This window comes from Lotus japonicus, chromosome 2 (genome assembly GCF_012489685.1).
Source record: "Lotus japonicus ecotype B-129 chromosome 2, LjGifu_v1.2".
NCBI classification, from domain to species: domain Eukaryota; kingdom Viridiplantae; phylum Streptophyta; class Magnoliopsida; order Fabales; family Fabaceae; genus Lotus; species Lotus japonicus.
This window is the reverse complement of record NC_080042.1, coordinates 69,776,607-69,796,191: the sequence shown is the minus strand read 5'-3', so window position 1 is coordinate 69,796,191 and position 19,585 is coordinate 69,776,607. Positions and strand designations below refer to the sequence as shown.

The window sequence follows — 19,585 nt, the reverse complement described above, 5'->3', positions numbered from 1 at the left end:
ATCTTTTGTTAGACGCTCACGCAATATGGTTGTTGACTTTTTGGCTAGGAATGTCTCTTCATTCATTAGTTTAGTGTGAATTTAGAAGGTTCCTCCTTAACATGTATTTTGTAATGAGTGACATTGCAGTGTCTATTCAATTTAATTAAGCACCAATTTTCTTTAAAAAAAACATACAAATTGGTGTGCCATAGAATAATTAGATATTTATAAATAGATAAAATTGCACAACTTACAAAATAGGGTGCACGTCCTGAATGATAACTCAAATGGTCAGAGCTAGAGAATATATGGGTTGGGGAGGGAAAAGTCCAGAAATTAATTCCTGGATGGTGTAATTTATATTTGCGATGTAAAAATAAAATAAAATAAGGTACACATGATCATGCTGGTCCGCCGAACCTGTTTGACCCAAATTGGTCCAATGGTAAAAGATGGATTGGAGTGGAAAAATGGGTCTAACCTGATAGATTTCCTTCAATTGATCATGTATCGAGTTCAAGAATCAATATGTCCAAATCAACTTGATACCCAAATATATAATAATAATTAAAATAAAACTTTTTTTAAATAAAAAAACCTAGTAAATAAATACTAAATGTTTGTAAAAAAATCTATTAAATGTGAAATTGTAAATTAAAAGTTAGGCTTAATTGCACTTTTGCTCCCTTATCTTTCACCGTTGTGCGAAGTCCCTCCCTCATGTTTAAAAGGAGCAGATTGGGTGAATAGTCACTTTGATCCCTAAAGTTACACCAGTCGGGCAAATTCGTCCCTATTCTTCCTAAATGGCTCCCGTCGTCCCTGAAGTTTGAAAACGTCGGTCACGTTGATCCTTACCTGAGCTCCCGTTAATAAACGTTAACAGAGATGATGAGTTGGCACGTTAAGTGCTCTGATGGCCATTCCACGTGGATCTGACCGTTGGGGGGAACATTGAAACATCAATTTAGTCCCTTTCTTCCTTGTAAAAGAAAAACAAGAATTAGAACCCTAGAACAGACCCAAAATCCCCAAATTCGAAAACCTTCAATCCCACCTCTTTGGTTCTTCCAATCCTCAAATTTCTTCTCTCATTCAACTCGCAACTTGCAAACAATGTCTCAAAAGTCCAAATGTACTGTAGAAACGAAGGGGAGCACGAAGGGGAGCAATGATTCAAATGGTACCTCGCACTCCATTGTTGATGGAGTCCTCTACTGTAAATGCGGTGAAAGGGCTGCGTTGAGGGTTTCTAGAACTGATGCGAACCCAAAAAGACCTTTTTATGCTTGTTATCTACCTAGGGTAACTACTTCACTACCACGAATTCGTAATCATGAGCTCTGTCTGTTGTGAATGTAATATTTGTTGACTTGTTCATTTGCAGTACCATGAATTCAATTGCAATTTCTTTCGGTGGGTTGATGAAGTGGAAGAGGAAATAGCACAAGATGGAAGGGTCAATGTACTTGGCAACAAAAAGGAAGATGAACTACAGGTGCATGAGGATTCTGGTATGAGGCAAGAGTTAGTGCAGGTCAGGGAAGTTATGTTGAAGACAAGTGAAGAGGTGATTGAAGAATTGAGGCTGGTGAGGGAAGTTATGTTGAAGACAAATGAAATTCTGAGTGAACATGTCAAGCTTCAGAAATATTATGGCATAGGAATGGCTTTGGTTGTCATACTTCTGTTGATTGTGTTGATCATTGTTGTCATTGTGAAGTAGGACATATAGTATGAGTGAGGAGGGGGAGGGTATGTTTCATGTTTTATGTTTGGTGTAGTGTACTGAAGAATGTAATCTTATGAAGATTTCATGAATGAAATTTCCATGCTTTTCATTAGATTTCATACCATTGTGACAACCTTGTTTAGTTACAGGACTAATAAAAATAACCATGCTTTTCATAGATAATAAAGATAAGTGATCACAATAGCACAATAAGGCATTAAAAGAGCCTAAAAGTGGTCCATACATAAAGTGCATAATGTGTCCATAAAGTGAGCACAATAGCATAATGTATCCATAATAATTTCAAAAGTGCATAACAAAACCACAATCTGGCATCAAAGGAGCACATATTTGATCCATACACAAGTCATTAATTAAAATACCCTAATATAGCATAAAAAAGCACAAAAGTGCACAAGTGGTCCATAATATATTTGGCCTAATATTCCTTCCAAAAAATTACAGTCCCATCAACATTATTCTTAGGTTAGTTTAGGGACACCAAAATGTAGACAGCAACCTCATGGATTCTGTGGAGGCCTTGGCTGGATTGAAGGTGTTGGCATGAATACCATAGGTCCTCCGGGAAGTTCATGTGTAGCAGGACCTGGTGATGGGGATCTTCTCCCTTGGGATTGTGGGGGATGTGTAGTGGTGGCAGGTTCAACCCTTTGACGGGGAGGCCTGAAAACTTTTCCTCTCACAGGGGGGGCTCTATAAGCAGCAGTAGCATGTGGAGCCCCTCTTTGATTCATTATAGCAGTAGCAACAGAAGGTGTGAGGCTGTAGACAACCCTTGGTTGCAGAGGTGGAGCTTGTGTTGAAGAAGAAGCAGCAGCAGCAGGGGCTAGTGGTGGAGGTTGCCTTGGAGCAGCAGCAGCCCTTGGTTGCAGTGGTGGAGGTTGCCTTGGAGCAGCAACAGCAGCAATTGGAGCTCTATAAGCAACCCTTGGTTGCAGTGGTGGAGGTTGCCTTGGAGCAGCAGCAGCAGCAGCAGCAGCAATTGGAGCTCTATAAGCAACCCTTGGTTGCAGTGGTGGAGGGCCCTGCAATTAAGTCTATTAGGTCCAATAGAGAGTGTATTAACAAATGACAATTTATGATTGTGTGATAGAATTACCTGTGGAGTTGTGATTGTGGGGTATGAAGCAGCAGCAGCAGGAGCTAGTGGAGTTTGGCTTCCAGTAGGGCCCTGCAATTAGGTCTATTAGGTCCAATAGAGTTGGAATTAACAAATGAAAATGCACATATGAGATTGGGTGATAAAATTACCTGTGTAGGTTGGGATTGTGGGATATCTTCTGTTGGTGCAGTTTGAGAGACATTAATCTCAACTTGTTCAGCATTTTCAGTTTCATCCTCTGGTGGTGGTGGTACCCAATTCTTGGGTCTTATTCGACATCCTTGTTGGTGACAACTTCTTGTGTTGTGACCCTCAAATCCACACCTTGAGCAAGTCATCACAGGATATGATCTCCTCACCCTTCCAGCAAGTTGTGACTCAGTGGCATCTCTCCTAGCCCTTCCAGCAACTTGTTCCTCAGTGCCATCTCTCCTCCGGTTCTTTTTAGGTCTCCCTGCTTTCTTCTTCATGTTTGGTGGAATAGGCTTCTCATAAGGAGTTGGCTCCCAATACTGTTGGCTTCTTGTGGGCTGAATAGCAAACTCATATGTGCTCCTATATGCACCCATTGTCAACCATGCATGAACATAATTCTCAGGCCTTTCGTGCTTCCATCCAATTGCAGCACATGCATGGAAGCAAGGCATGCCATTCAGCTGCCACCACCTGCATGTGCAAGTTCCAGCTGCTAAATCAACAGCCACTCTTTGGCCCCAACAGGTCACCTCAAACCTGGACTCTTGACCTGACCATGTAGCAGTCCATTTTTGGGCTGCCTTTTTCTCTTTCTCCAATCTACTTTTCTGCACTGGTGGTAGAAAGCCCTGATAGCCCATCAACTTCATCTTGTTATTTGCTATGATTCTCATCACATAGCATTTGATCTCCTCTAGCATAGTAATTATTGGCTTCCCCCTATATTTCAGGATCTTTGCATTGAAAGATTCACAAGCATTGTTGCAAATGTTGTCAGTCTTAGCAGTTTCACTGAAATGAGATTTTGTCCAAGCTGTCTTTGGCCATTTATTCAAATATGCCCATGCTTGAGCATTCTTTGCTCTCAGCCTATTCATCTTTGTGTTGAACTCCACCACAGTTGTTGTCCTTGCACATTCCCAAACAGCTCCTTTCAACTCCTTATCCTTCCATTGTTTGGCAAAATTCCTCCACAAATGCATCACACAGTACCTGTGTGACACCCCTGGCATAACAACTTGTAATGCAGGAATAAGACCCTACACGAAAACATTTAAGGTCAAGTCAGTCCTCAATGTTTCTTACAACAGGCAATTCAGTCCATCAACTCTAAACAATGCATTGCATTATCAAATACCATTACACAACTAAATAAAACTAAACAATGCAAACAAGTAAACACATTACCTTCTGCATGTCTGATATGAAAGTCCAGTTATGCTCATTGTGGTCTCCCAAGTCCTTCTGGAGCAGCTCAAGAAACCAAAGCCAATTGTCTTTATTCTCCACATCAACAACAGCATAAGCAATGACATATAGGTGGTTGTTAGCATCTTGGCCCACAGCACTCAAAAGCTGACCTCCATAGTATCCTTTCAGAAAGCATCCATCAAGACCAATCAAAGGTCTACAACCAGCTTTGAATCCCTTTTTGCAACCATCAAAGCATACATAAGTCCTGTGAAACTGTGGTGCTGAATCTGTGATTGGGGTTGTGTTCATTGTAACTGTGGAACCTGGGTTGCACTTAATAAGTTCAGCACAATAGTCCCACAGCAATGCATATTGCTCTGCTTCATTCCCTTCCACCAGTTTCCTTGCTTTTTTCATTGATCTAAAGATCTTTGAATCATCCAATTGTACTCCAAACTGCATTTTTATGTAGTCAAAAGCCTCAGAATGTGTCAAGTTTGGTTGAATCCTCAGTTTTGCTTCAAGCTTCTTTGATGCCCATTTTGTGTTAGCTTGACAATTCCTGAATGACCTGCCACAACTATGTTCTTCATGGAAGGTCTTAATTTGGTAACTCCTCAGTGCTTTGCTCCATCCACAGAATATTTTCCAAGGGCACTTTGGTGCTCTGCATTTGCCCACCACTCTGATTTTGTCATTCTTCTCCCACCTGATAGGCCTACCCTTCTCAATAGTATAGTCCTTCACAGCATTTTTAAAAGTCTCCAGGTTAGAAAACTCCATGCCCAGTTCTAAGTGAACATTCCCAAAAGTAGAAGCTTCATTAAACTGGGGGAAAGGTCCTCTCTTCCTAGAATTTTCTTCACCATCAGAGCTTACAGGGCTATTTAAGTCCTCACTATGATAATTTGCACTCCCTTCACTTACAGACCACTCCTGCAACTCAACTTGGCTAGGTTCATACTCATAATCAGATCCATCTGACTCATTTCCACTGTCTCCATCCAAGTTAACCTCAGTCATCTTTCTCTTGCCCTTCCTATTCTTCTCCATTCTCACTCTCTTGCCTTTCATCACCTCATCATCAGTTTGTTCACTATCACCATCAGTACCATCAGTATTGTGTTCCACTTCTGGTTCTTGAACTTCTGGTTCTTCAACTTCTGGAAATTCAAATTCTGGTTCTTCAACTTCTGGAAATTCAACTTCTGGTTCTTCAACTTCTGGTTCTTCAACTTCTGGTTCTTCAGCTTCTAGGATTTCAGCTTCTGGAATTTCAGCTTCTGGGATTTCACTTTCTTGAATTGGTGGTATGGTAAGTGGTTCTTCAACTGGATGGTCATAGTAAATATCAATCTCATTATTGCTTAGGCTGGAAGCTAAGCACATATCCACTATATCTGCATCTCGCAATACTTGCCTCATTTCAAATGTTCCTCCACTGAGTGGTTTCTTCCACCAAATCTCCTCAAACTTCTCATAACCATGTTCTTTTGCAAAATTGACTATGCCAAATATGTTCAGCGTATCACCCACAATCTGGTCCCAAACACACATCTCTCCACCATAATAACGAAATGATGCCCTATCATCGCTTACTGTAAGCTTCCCCCCATGATGCAAAATCAGAGTGAGGTTTCTGTCCATCTACATGCAACACAAACAAAGAGGTTCAATCAATGACAGTGTCACAAAAATAGAAACCCTCATCAGCGATTACAATGTCACCATTTGCAACATACACAAACAATCTTGAATCAGTTAAACGATAAACATGTAAATTTAGAAACCTAAACCCTCATCAGCGATTACAATCCCCCGATTGTATTAACCCACAATGACAAACCTTGAAACATTTAAACGATGAACATGTAATTTATAGAGCAAAATCACGGTTATCTTAAGCTTATAAGCATGTTGGAGATCAATTTCAGGGTTTTTCATGAACAAAAATAGGGAAAGATTGTACCTTTGCCTCGGTGAGACTGAAACCCCAAAAAGAGCAGCGTCTCTTGTATCCTTCTTCTACGCCGGTGACCGAGCACCTTCAACGCTCCTCTGTCCTCTGCCTTCGCCTCTCTTCAACCTTCAACGCACTTCAACGCTCTTCAACTCTCCTCTGCCTTCGTCTCTTCTTGCTTGTCAGAGGGTTGAAGATGAAAGGTTTGGGTTTAGGAGGCTTACGTTAACTGGGTATGAAGAAGGTGGCAAGGACTATTTTGCCAACTTAAGGTCCAACCACAATGTGACACCTACCAGGGACTAATTTTCCATTATGTTTATTTTGGAGGGAAACACCTCAGATCCACGTGGAATGGCCATCAGAGCACTTAACGTGCCAACTCATCATCTCTGTTAACGTTTATTAACGGGAGCTCAGGTAAGGACCAACGTGACCGACGTTTTCAAACTTCAGGGACGACGGGAGCCATTTAGGAAGAATAGGGACGAATTTGCCCGACTGGTGTAACTTTAGGGACCAAAGTGACTATTCTTCCGGAGCAGATTTCCTCCCTCATGTTTTAATTTGTTCTACCGTTAACTTTTCATCCAATTATTAACGGGATTGCTATTTTCACCTCCTCCTTTTACTAACCACACCCCTCAATCAACAATATAAAATAAAGAAAAAAATAAATGAAATAAGTTAAAAACAGAAGAAAAAAAAAATATATTTTTATAAAAGAAAAAAAAAACCTTCATCTCTCTTGCACATAATTTTTTCCATCCAATAATTTTTTTTTCCAGAAATCATGTAAGTGGTGGAGATAGTAAAAAAGGGGTGAAAATAGCAACCTCCGTTAGCTTTTAGACGGCTGGACTGGGCGGGACATAAAGGATGCTTATGCCCGCCCGAATCGAGCAAACACATGAACGAAAGCAGCCTTGGCGGGATTCACGGAACAACATTGTATGCCGCCCTTCCTTTAGCCGGGTCCACACGTCAGCTGGAAGATTCCTTTAGATTTGTCTTATATGTATAGAGACTTGGGCCCCGGTTGTCAGGCCCAAGTACAATGAAAGTCCACATCGTGATCGTTCCCTCTATAAAAGGAGAGGTCAACACCTTGTAAAAAGTACCTTTGGAACATTTAATGAGAATATTCCTTTTATGATATTTTTAGTACTCTGCTAGGGTTTTGCTTTCTGTCAGTTTCTTACGTCAGATCTCCCTAGTACAGAACATTGGCGCCGTCTGTGGGGCTTACCTCGATCTACAACTTGACGTAGACGGTGAGCTTTAAGATCCATGGAAACCCGTTCGTGTGGTGTGGGCCGCCGCGATCATCGCCGGAGGGGTGGTGGTCGTCACGGCGGCCGCAGCGGCGGACAATACAACAACCATGAAGTGCCTCAAGAGCCGGAGCAGGAGGCTTCTTCGGAAGGGGTTCACTCGGTGGCGCAGTCACCGATGTCGTTGGTGAATGCTGCTCCGGGGAGACCTTCCGATCTGATAGCTAGATCAGATCCAGGAGTCAGGCGACGATCAGCGCCGCCTGAATACGTGAATCTGGACGACTTCAAAAACAACGTTCCGAGAAAAGCACCAGAAGTAGTGACGGGAATCACTCCGGCGGCCTTGCAACAAATGTTGGATACTTTGCAAAAAGTACAAAGCCAGAACGAGCAGTTGCAAGCCCAGGTGGAGTATTTAACCCAACGACAAGACTATAAGCAAGAACAACGGCTCGAGGCCGAGGATGTTGTCGAGTTCCAGCCTTTTGTTCCCGCCATCACAAGGGTGGGTATACCAAAGCATCTGCAAACGATGGCTTTGGACGCCTTTTCAGGCGACTATGACCCCATGGAACACTTGCGTTACTTTAACACAAAAATGGTTATCGGAGGAGCAACAGATGAGGTGAAGTGTAGATTGTTACCGTCAACGTTCAAGGGGATGGCGATGCAATGGTTCATCCGACAAGCGCCCTTTTCCATTGACTATTTTACTGATTTGTCCACGAAATTCTTAACTCAATTCTCCGCCAATAAAACTACCAAGGCAACCATGTTTGACCTTATCAGCATACATCAACAGCCAGGGGAGAAGCTCAAGAACTACATGGCGCGATTCAGTAAAATGGCGGTTCAATTGGAGGAAGACAATCCAGATGTCTGCCTGGCGTCTTTCAAAAATGGCCTCAGGGCGGGTGATTTGAATCGAGATTTGACTAGACGACCGGCTAAGGACATGATGGATCTTCGTGCCCGCGTTCAAGAATTCATTTTGATTGAGCAAGATGATCAAAAGAAGCAAGACAGGGAGGAGGGGAGAAAACAAGTCCAGCCTGGCGGAGTTTCTCAGGAAAAGAACAAGACTGGAAAGGATACACGGGTAGCTCAAACTCCTCGTATTCCAAGACCCGGCCCCTATCAAAATACCAAGCCCGGGTTCCAGAATACGTGGCATAGGAATCCCCAAGGTACCGCGGCAGCCCCGGCTGGTCAACAAGCACCCTCGCCAACTCCTGTTCCACTTACTAAATTGAATGCCCCTCTAAGAACTATCTTAAAGGCAGTTGCACAAACAAACACGGTGCAATACCCGCCGCCTCCTAGGCGACCACCAGCCAACGTGGATACAAACCGATGGTGTGAGTATCACAAAACGTTAGGGCACACCACAGATAATTGTTGGAACTTGAGGCGGGAGATTGATCGGTTGATCAAGGCTGGCCATCTGGCAAATTTTGTTAAAGAAGCAGCAACATCAGAGGCCACTAAGGTAACCCAGGGGGACAGGGGGAAAGGAAAAGAGATAGTGGAAGAGTTGGGCGACCCTGTTGGGGAATGCTCATCGATTGCAGGAGGATTTGGAGGAGGCGTTATTTCAAGCAAGGCTAGAAAGCGGTACGTGGCGGCTGTTCATTCGGTGCATGAGGTGTACGAGGGCGAGTGCTGGTTGAATCATTCTCCCATCATTTTCACCCTTCAAGATTTTGCACACGTTATTCCCCATGAAAATGATCTGATTGTAGTGACAATCAGGGTCAACAATTACATGACAAAAAAAGTGTTTTTGGATCAGGGATCTTCGGCGGACATTATTTATGGGGACGCCTTTGAGCGCCTGGGGTTGAAGGAGTCGGACTTGAAACCTTATACTGGAACCCTGGTGGGGTTTACAGGAGACCGAGTCAATGTGCGAGGATATGTTGAAATATCGACGGCTTTTGGCGAGGGGGATTTTGTCAAAAAATTTCAGGTGAAGTATTTGGTATTGGCATGTAGGGCCAATTACAACGTACTCTTGGGGCGGGACACCCTCAACAAGTTATGTGCTGTAATTTCAACAGCGCATTTAACTGTTAAGTACCCGGCCTGTAATGGGAAGGTGGGCGTCCTTCGAGTGGATCAAAGCGCAGCAAGGGAGTGTTACCTTCGCAGTGTGGCTCTTTATGGGAAGAAGGCCGCCAAGGAAAGCAGCCGTATCACGGAGATTTTTCCACATGAAGGATTTAGCTTGGATCCAAGAGATGACGCTGATGATTTCCTCCCACAACCTTTGGAGGAAACAAAATCAGCACAAATCAAGGATAAAGTTCTGAAAATCGGTAGCGGATTAACAAAAGAACAAGAAGAAAGATTGATCAACCTGTTAGGTGAGAATTTAGATCTTTTTGCATGGACAATCAATGACGTGCCAGGAATTGATCCCAACGTAATCACTCATAAGTTGGCGATACGGGCAGGAGCAAAACCAGTCATCCAACCAAGGCGACGGATGAGCGATGAAAAGAACAAGGCGGTTCAAGTAGAAACTGAGAAGTTGATCAAGGCACAATTTATTCGTGAGGTGCAGTACCCAACCTGGCTCGCCAACGTCATGATGGTCAAGAAAGCTAATGGAAAGTGGAGAATGTGCACGGATTACACAAGCCTGAACAAAGTGTGTCCCAAAGACTCATATCCTCTTCCCAATGTTGATAAGTTGGTAGATGGGGCTTCTGGCAACGAACTTTTAAGTCTCATGGATGCCTATTCTGGCTACAATCAAATCATGATGCATCCTTCAGACGAGGAAAGTACGGCGTTTATGACTAACCAGGCGAATTATTGTTACAAAACAATGCCCTTTGGTTTGAAAAATGCTGGAGCCACCTACCAACGCCTCATGGATAAAATCTTTTCAAGACAAGTTGGAAGAAATATGGAAGTGTATGTAGATGACATGATTGTTAAGTCGTCCAAGTCAAAGGATCATGGCGACGATCTTAAGGAAGCCTTTGCTCAGCTAAGAAAATATCAAATGAAGCTAAATCCTGAGAAATGTTCGTTTGGGATTCAAGGGGGAAAGTTTTTGGGCTTTATGATAACATCAAGAGGGATTGAAGTAAACCCAGATAAAGGCAAGGCGATCTTAGAAATGAAAAGTCCAACAAGCGTCAAGGAAGTACAGCGATTAACAGGACGCATGGCGGCTTTAGCACGTTTCCTGCCAATGGCGGGAGACAGAGCGACTCCTTTCTTCAATTGCTTAAAAAAGAATTCCAAGTTCCAATGGACGGAGGAATGCGAGCAAGCTTTTTCCAAGTTGAAAGAAACATTAGCAACGTTGCCAGTACTATCCAAACCTACGCCAGGCGTTCCTCTGATGCTCTACCTGGCTGTCACGGATAGGGCGGTCAGCACGGTGTTGCTTCAGGAGGAAGGAAAGCGACAGAAGATTATATATTTTGTGAGTCACACCCTGCAAGGCGCTGAATTGCGGTATTAGAAAATTGAGAAGGCGGCCTTGGCAATTTTGAAGACAGCAAGGCGCCTTAGGCCATATTTTCAGAGTTTCTCAATTAAAGTTAAAACTGATGTTCCTTTAAGATAAGTACTCCAAAAGCCTGACTTGTCTGGGCGGTTAGTCAGCTGGTCAGTCGAGTTGTCTGAGTACGATATACAATACGAACCAAGAGGGCAAGTTACAATCCAAAGCTTGATCGACTTCGTGGCGGAATTAACACCCACGGAGGGCGAGAAAAATCAGGGCGAGTGGATCCTGTCTGTTGATGGATCCTCAAACAACACCGGAAGTGGAGCTGGAATCACTATTGAAAGCCCAGATAAGATGGTCATTGAGCAATATTTGAAATTCGAATTCAAGGCAAGCAACAACCAATCAGAGTATGAGGCTCTGATCGCCGGACTAAGGCTAGCCATTGAGTTAGGAGTTCAAAAATTGTTCATCAAAGGCGACTCACAGCTGGTTGTTAAACAAGTAAATGGTGAGTATCAAGTCAAGGACCCGCAACTTTCAAAATACTTGGAGGTGGTGCGGAGACTAATGATGGAGATAGGGAAGATCAGAATAGAGCACGTTCCCAGAAGTCAAAACGAAAGGGCTGATGTGCTAGCAAAGTTGGCTAGCACGGGGCGATTGGGCAATTACCAAACAGTTATTCAGGAAACTCTCCCTCGCCCCAGTATTGACTTGGTGGAAGTGAAGTTAAAAGCAGTAAAGTCAATTATCGAAGGCGAGCCTTCGTGGATGGAGCCAATCAAGATTTTCTTAGAAAATCCTTCAAACGACGACGATGTGAACTTAAGAGCAAAACGCAGGGAGACCAGTTTTTACACGCTAGTGGATGGGGAGTTGTATCGGCGGGGAATCATGTCTCCTATGCTCAAATGTGTTGATACCAAGGACGCCCATGGAATAATGGCGGAAGTCCATGAAGGTGTGTGTTCCAGCCATATCGGCGGGCGATCCTTGGCAGTAAAAGTTTTGAGAGCAGGATTTTATTGGCCGACAATGAAAAAGGATTGTTTGGAGTATGTTAAGAAATGTGAAAAATGTCAAGTCTTTTCTGACTTACACAAGGCTCCACCGGAAGAATTAACAACCATGATGGCGCCTTGGCCGTTCGCCATGTGGGGGACTGATATTTTAGGACCATTCCCTGTAGCGAAGGCACAAATGAAATATATCATCGTGGCAGTTGATTACTTCACCAAATGGATAGAGGCTGAAGCAGTGGCGACTATCACAGCCGCCAAGGTCAGGAATTTTTTGTGGCGAAGGATTGTGTGCAGATTCGGGGGTCCCTATGGCATTGGTGATGGACAATGGAACCCAATTTACAAGTAATATTACCCGGGAATTTTGCACAGAAATGGGAATTGAAATGTGATTTGCCTCGGTAGAACACCCGCAAACCAATGGACAGGCCGAATCAGCAAACAAGGTCATTTTAAAAGGCTTAAAGAAGAAGTTGGATGAAGCGAAAGGACTTTGGGCGGAAGAATTACCAGGCGTCCTATGGGCATATAACACCACTGAGCAATCAAGCACAAGGGAAACCCCATATCGTTTAACTTATGGAACTGATGCCATGCTTCCTGTTGAAGTTGAAAACCAAAGTTGGCGATTAGCTCGGTTTAATGAGAATAACAATGGGGAAAACTTAATAGCAAATCTAATCATGCTGCCTGAGGAACAACGTGAAGCACACATAAGCAACGAGGCGGGGAAAGTAAAGGTCGCAAGAAAATTCTCAACGAAAGTAGTGCCAAGAAAGATGAGGGTAGGAGACTTAGTGCTCCGAAAAAATACAATACCTGACAAGCACAACAAACTTTCGCCCAATTGGGGCGGGCCTTACAGGATTATAGGCGACGTTGGAGGAGGAGCCTATAAGTTGGAACAACTTAACGGTCAAAGGGTTCCACGAACATGGAACGCCTCTCATCTGAAGCAGTATTTTAGTTAAAAGAAACAACAAAGGTGAATGAAGCCGCACTCTTTTTTCCTTTCTTTGGAGAGGTTTTTAATGAGGCGGCATGTGTAAAGAATGAAGGGACAATTGTTCCCATGTATGAAAAAGTAATGAAAAGATCGTTTCAACAGAGTTGCTATTTTTTAACTTATATTACGAGTTTATGCAAGGTAAATCATATCAAGGTATATACTACCGCGAATAAACCTTTCGGAATAAGAAAGTATCGCCACCAAATATTATAAGCCTTGGCAATTCTAGTGGCCACTAGAAACCAAGCCTCGTCGACAAATCGGCTAAGGTATGTAAACCTAAATAACAACAAAGTGTGGTAACAACCTCAAGGTAACAACAAATAAACTTAAAACAGATTTCATTAAAGGTAAGAAAGAGGCGAAGCCCATACACAACTTGAAATAACAATAAACAAAAGGGCAATGCCCAGAGCAAAATGTTGACTTCATAAAATAAAAAACAGAACAAATTCAAGGCAGATTCACGTTGGTGGCGCTGTTTCCCTGGCCTGCGATAGCTTGAGGGTCTTCCTTTCCTTGATCCTCGCCCCTGTTCTGGCCATCTCCATCTTCGCCATCTTCTTCTTCTTCTTCAGGCTCACTTTCATCATCAAATTGAGGAAGGAGATCAAGGCTAACGTCATCCTCGCCAACCACTTGGCCATCCTTAATGTCCTTCAAATAGCCAATGCGGGAAAGATCAAAGCTTGGCTCAACCACACTTATCTGCTCTTTGGCCGCCAAAAAGCCTTGAGCAAATTGGAGGGAGGCGCGCCCTAAAATTGAAGCATTCAGACGATCATACTTCTTTTCCAGCTTTTGACACTTGGCCTGTACAGCAGTATGTTTGTCATTGATGGCTTCTTTTAGAGACTTGGTCTTTTGAAGAAGCAGATCCGAAGCTGCCAAGTCATCAGTCAACTTAGCACACTTCTCCTCAGCAGATTTCAGCTTTTTGTTGGCAGTCTCAGCATCAGCCTTAGCTCGCTCATATGCAGTCTTGTAATCGGCTGCCTTCTTCTCAAGACGGTTCTTGGCTGAAATCAACTCCTTCACACACTGAGCCATCCCCGCCACAGTGCTGGCGGCAGAAAGGGCGTGATGGATCGCCACAGAAGCAATGTTGGGGGGGCCCTGACCGGAAACATCCTTATGGATCCGGTTGTCAAAAGTACGGGTCATGAAGTCTAACCCGTTGAAGTGAGGGTCAGATAAACTCAGCAGAGGGGGCGAAGCCTCGCCACCAATGGCTAAGCTAGGGCCAGCTTGGTTGTACGGAGTTTGCGGGCGGTTGATAATGCTTGAGTCTTGGCGGGGCGGCGGGATGTTGTCATTTCCCTTCTTTTTCTCCGCCGGATGACTTTTGGAAGTTAAACCGGCTGGATCGAGGGTGGACTGATGAAGAGGTTTGCCGCCAGCAGCGCCTGAAGTCTTTTGGCGCTTTGGGTCCCTGACGTTGTCAGAACCCGAAGCACCGTCATTCTTCTTCTTTTGCTCAGTATCGGCGACCCTCTTCTTCGCCGCCGCAGCAGACTGGGCGAGGTATTCCTTCATCTTGATCGAGTTCGCGTCAACCTTGCTTTTTCCCATCGTAGCTGCATGGAAAGCACCAATTAGACGGGATACATGAACAAAAAGAAAAACAAGTTATGTGCAAAGATTATAAACTTACTAAAAAATTGATTTAAAGTGCCGGATTTTCGACGCCTCAATCAAGTCATGACCAGAGATTACTGGTAGTGTGCGAAGGTAATCGGCGATGCCTTGCTCAGATTCATCCAAGGCGTCGTATGAAATGGATATTTTTCGGCGAGGGTTTTTTGTCCAGTAAAAAGGGAAGAGAGGGTTATTGTCGGAATCTCGGAACAAGTTATTTATTTCGGGCGACTCCATAACTTTGAAATATTTTTTCTGCCACACTTTGTAATGGCTTTTAAGGGCGGTGAACCGACTCATGTTCTTACGGGCTAAAAGGGGAACCCATTTCACAGAAGTAGGTTTAGTGGTGACTGACTTATAGAAAAGGAAGAACAAAGGATAGGTCGGAGTGAAACTCAAATGTTCACACAGAATTTCAAAGCAGCGGATAAAACCCCAGGCGTTGGGTTGGAGTTGACAAGGCGCCACATTCAGAAAAGAAAGAACGTGACATATAAAGGGCGAGAATGGAAGTTTGATATTCAAATCCAAGAAAAAATAACCATAAACAAAAAAGAAATCGGGCGATTCATCAGAAGATTCCTTGCGTAAAAGAACACAATCACCCTCGCCACATGGAAGAACATTCAACAGGTGATCTACGTTATTAGAGGTGGCAGGGTTTATCTTTGTAAACCCTTGGGAAGATATTCGAAGCGAGTTGATGCTCCCAATACTGCCCCAGATGGAACGCAATAGACATTTATTTTCAACCAAATGTGCGTTTGAACGCCATTCGGGTGAAGACAAATCTCCATTGGAGGAGAGAATATAGTCTACAGAGCCGGCGGGACCGGAATCCTCGTGGGTAGAAGGCGAGGAATGAATTTCAATAACAGTGGGGGCAGAAACTTCCCCCTCCGTAGAGGGTGAAGAGAGTTCTAAGGAAGAAATGCTGAAATTTTGCATCGACATACTGGGTAATTTCATAAAAATAAAAAGAAGATGAACAGATTCAGAAAGAAAAAAGAAGAAGACGAACAATGTCAAGAAAGAAGAAAGAGAAAGGACTCACCGGAGGAAGAAGTGGAGGATTGAGTAAAGAGGATGTCGGCTATGGGGGAGCACCGCGCAATGACGACGGCCGGGGTGACGGAGGTTCGCCGGAGTTCAAAGAGGAGAAAGTGAGAATTGCAGAGAAAGTTTGAGGGAAAGGGTTTTCAGAAAAGTGAAAAGTGAAAAGTAAAAAGGGTTTTTATAGAAGAAGAAGGAAGAGAGAGAATGAGTGGGAAAGATTGTGAAGAGTCGTGGGATTTGAAATTTGAAAAGGTATGAAGCGAAAAGACATAACTCCTCGAGACGCACAATTAGAAACTGCATTCATGACAAATGATGACGAAATCCCGGAAAACAAGGATACGTGCGTCAGTTGAAAAGACGTGACTGACGGTTATGATGATGGCGATGTATCAACGTAACAAGGAACGTGAAAATGGCGCCATAGGGGCGAACAAAAAAATGGCGATGAAGGCATAAGCAAGAATGCGGCAACCGGCCCACAACCACAAAGAATGGCGATATGCTCATCAATGGGCGCGTTAAAGACATCTCGACTCAAGGAACCTGAGTCTCTTGTCTTGGGGGCATGTGGACTGGGCGGGACATAAAGGATGCTTATGCCCGCCCGAATCGAGCAAACACATGAACGAAAGCAGCCTTGGCGGGATTCACGGAACAACATTGTATGCCGCCCTTCCTTTAGCCGGGTCCACACGCCAGCTGGAAGATTCCTTTAGATTTGTCTTATATGTATAGAGACTTGGGCCCCGGTTGTCAGGCCCAAGTACAATGAAAGTCCACATCGTGATCGTTCCCTCTATAAAATGAGAGGTCAACACCTTGTAAAAAGTACCTTTTGAACATTTAATGAGAATATTCCTTTTATGATATTTTTAGTACTCTGCTAGGGTTTTGCTTTCTGTCAGTTTCTTACGTCAGATCTCCCTAGTACAGAACAACGGCTAACTAACGGAAAGGGCGAATCTTCACATTTTAATACATGAGGGAGGGAATCTGCTCCTTTCAAACATAGGGGAGAGACTTCGCACAACGGTGAAAGATGAGGGAGCAAAAGTGCAATTAAGCCTAAAAGTTATTGAAAGTTTTAAACCCTAAACTTTTTTCTCTTCCAGATTCTACTTTCTCATACAATTATCTCACTCTATGCTTTAACCCTTGTCGCAGCTAACTCTCTCACTCCCAGAGCCTAGTCGTCATCGCCTTAAGCCCTCCATTTTGTCATTCACGTCACTGGTTCTGGTTTCTTCGCGCTCGTTCACCACATCGCCGGTTCAAGTTCATTTTTCGGGTCACTCAAGCCCTCCAACATGTTCCAATCACGTTCAAGTTCTAACCTTTGTCACGATTTGCCAGTTCTTATTCGAGTTCCAGCCACTAATGAGCCACGAAAGTAGGTTTCTTCTCCCCTCTTCTATTCTTTCCTCTTCCCTGCTAACTCAATGAGCGTATCTTTTCCATTTCATGTTTTGCCTTTAATTAAGGGTGAAAATAGGCTAGACTAGACTAGACTTTGATTAAATAAGTCTGACTTACTTCAAAAATTCAAGTTATGAGTGTAGCTTGTTAGTCCGAGTCTGATCTTTTCGAAAGTATGACCTGACCTGGTGGTTTGTTTAAAGTATTGTTTTATAATACGACATATCGAGTGGACCGATAAATATATTTGTACACACGTCAACAAACTTACAGCCTAACGAGTTAAAATATATTAAAATCATTATTTCATCTAAGTCAAAGTTAAGTAGGTCATCAATGTATTTCTAAAGAGATTTATATGGTTAAAATTTGTTGTAGTCTAACATATCTAAACATGTAAGTAAGACAAACACAAAGACATTATAATAAAAACTCAATATAAAAAAATAATAATATTAATTTTGCCTGTGTAAATAGGTCGACTTGTTTGGCTTACAAAGCTTTTTAAATGACATAAGTATGACATTTTAATTCGGTCTGATTTGATCCAAGCTTGATGTAGGTTAGGACTTATCAACAATCTAATATATTTTCATCCATGCCTTTAAGATAGACCAAGACATTAATTACATAATAAAACCATTTGTGTTCCTCCCCAATATCTCGCTACAATCTCGACCTCTATCTCCTCCCTCACTATTAATCACATGCGGTCACTATTTTATTTTTTGATATAAAGAGCAGAGAAAAGGAAAAAAGTCAAAAAAACAGTAAAAGAAACTTACGCCTCAGGAAGGCAACTCCAAGAGCATCCGCTTGCAACAAGGACAAAACACCAGCCAAAGGTGTATCCCAAAATAAAATAGCACTCGCAGTAGAAGTTCCAAGCTTGGCCAAATAATCCGCAAAAGCATTTCCTTCGCAGAGAAAGATGATGACAGTGAACAACTCAATTCCGGCAATTGAGGTGCTTGATGTTACTAATAATGCAAATATACTAGTGAAAACCTAAATGATCTAAATTAAGAAGCCTCTGATTAAGCATAGAGTCCTTGAATAACTCCACACATCTAAAACCATGCTCCCAACACAACTCCAAACCTCTGAGAATAGCCAAAAGCTCTGCACGGAGGTTGTCACACACACCCGCGTAACCCGCAAAGCCTAAAATTCAAATCCTCTCTGTTGACTGCACAACACCCCCGAAATCAGAGGAACCTGAATTCCCAATAAAACGCTAACCCGTATTGAGCGAAACAAAGCCTGACTTAGGATAAATCCACCTCACCCAACGCTCTGCCAAAGGAGGATCGAGTCGAGCGATGGAGAGCATGAGCAACAAGCAACCAAAGGGATCGCGCTTCACGCACCACTTGGAATGGTTGCTTGTCCAAACCAACAAACAAGGCCATGCATCTAGCTTTTTAAATAGCCCAAGCCGTCAACAAGATCACAAGCAGGCTGAAATCGTCTAAACTTTGCAAAACATCCTAAAAGTTTTGATGAGTGAAGAAGTTGGCAAAGATCTGGGCTAAACCTTTCATTAGAGATGAGAGTGAAGTTAACATACGTCCATGGCCGATCTGTGTATGCAAATTCATATACGTATTGGCAATATAGGTTGAGTGTGTGCGAATAACTTTTGGGTTCGATCCTCACTCAATACATTATGGGGGAGAAGGGATGATGAGACTTAATTATGACTGATCTCAAATCTGACGACATCCAAACAGTGATCGAGTATCTGATGTGTATAAAAAAAAAATCACATACCGACGTACGTACAAAGCTGGCAGCTAATTAAGTATCGAATGCACCGGTCATTAGTGGTTTACTTTCCGTGCCTGTATCTACCAATGCAAGGAAAAGGTAAAAAAGAATGTCATAAAACAACTGTCATTCACCAAGTTGAAACTTTTTCCTTTTCTGGTCAATGGAAGCAGTTGATTCTTGAAGAACTGGAACAGTAGTACAATACCATTCTTGAGATTCTAGAGACAAAACCGCAAATCTGTGGGGCGTACGCAGAAGGAGACGTGGCCGTTAAATTTAAGTCCAAATCGGTGGGTCCGTAACCCACGGCGTTGGCCTCCTTCGCCGCTTCCGGTTGAAAGCGAACTGACACATGGCGGTAATAAATATTACTAGTATCTTTTCTTACCTAAAAAATAAAGCAACCTAATATTTATTACATTATTCTCATATATATATATATATATATACATTTAAATACGTTTTTTTCCCTAGGAATATTACAAATATCAGTTTGAGTATGTGAATTTTTTTTTTTAGTTTTTAACCCCTGAAAAAATATATATTATTATCTACCCTAATCGTTGTTACTATTAAGTTTTTTTCCACATCGAAGAGATACTCACTCCGTTCTCATATATAAGTCATTTTTTAAGAGTATTTTTTTTTCCTATATATAAGTCACTTTATAATACAAACGAAACATTTAATATTTTTTATAAAATTACTCTCATATTATGACAGAGATAAG

At 42.7% G+C, this 19,585-nt stretch overlaps 1 protein-coding gene across 1 annotated transcript; it reads left to right on the top strand.

Moving 5' to 3' along the window:
• The first annotated feature begins 1,098 nt into the window (after positions 1-1,098).
• LOC130736946 (uncharacterized protein At4g04775-like) lies at positions 1,099-1,708 on the top strand. Its single transcript, XM_057588722.1, has 2 exons — positions 1,099-1,287; positions 1,370-1,708. Exons 1-2 carry the CDS (start codon positions 1,099-1,101, stop codon positions 1,706-1,708), a joined length of 528 nt encoding a protein of 175 aa, XP_057444705.1.
• Positions 1,709-19,585: the final 17,877 nt, after the last annotated feature.

Excerpts from the sequence above, each read along its gene's own strand:
- LOC130736946 (XM_057588722.1), top strand. The coding sequence starts at position 1,099 with ATGTCTCAAAAGTCCAAATGTACTGTAGAAACGAAGGGGAGCACGAAG. Across the intron at positions 1,288-1,369 it reads ATGCTTGTTATCTACCTAGG|TACCATGAATTCAATTGCAA; the intron begins GTAACTACTTCA and ends GTTCATTTGCAG.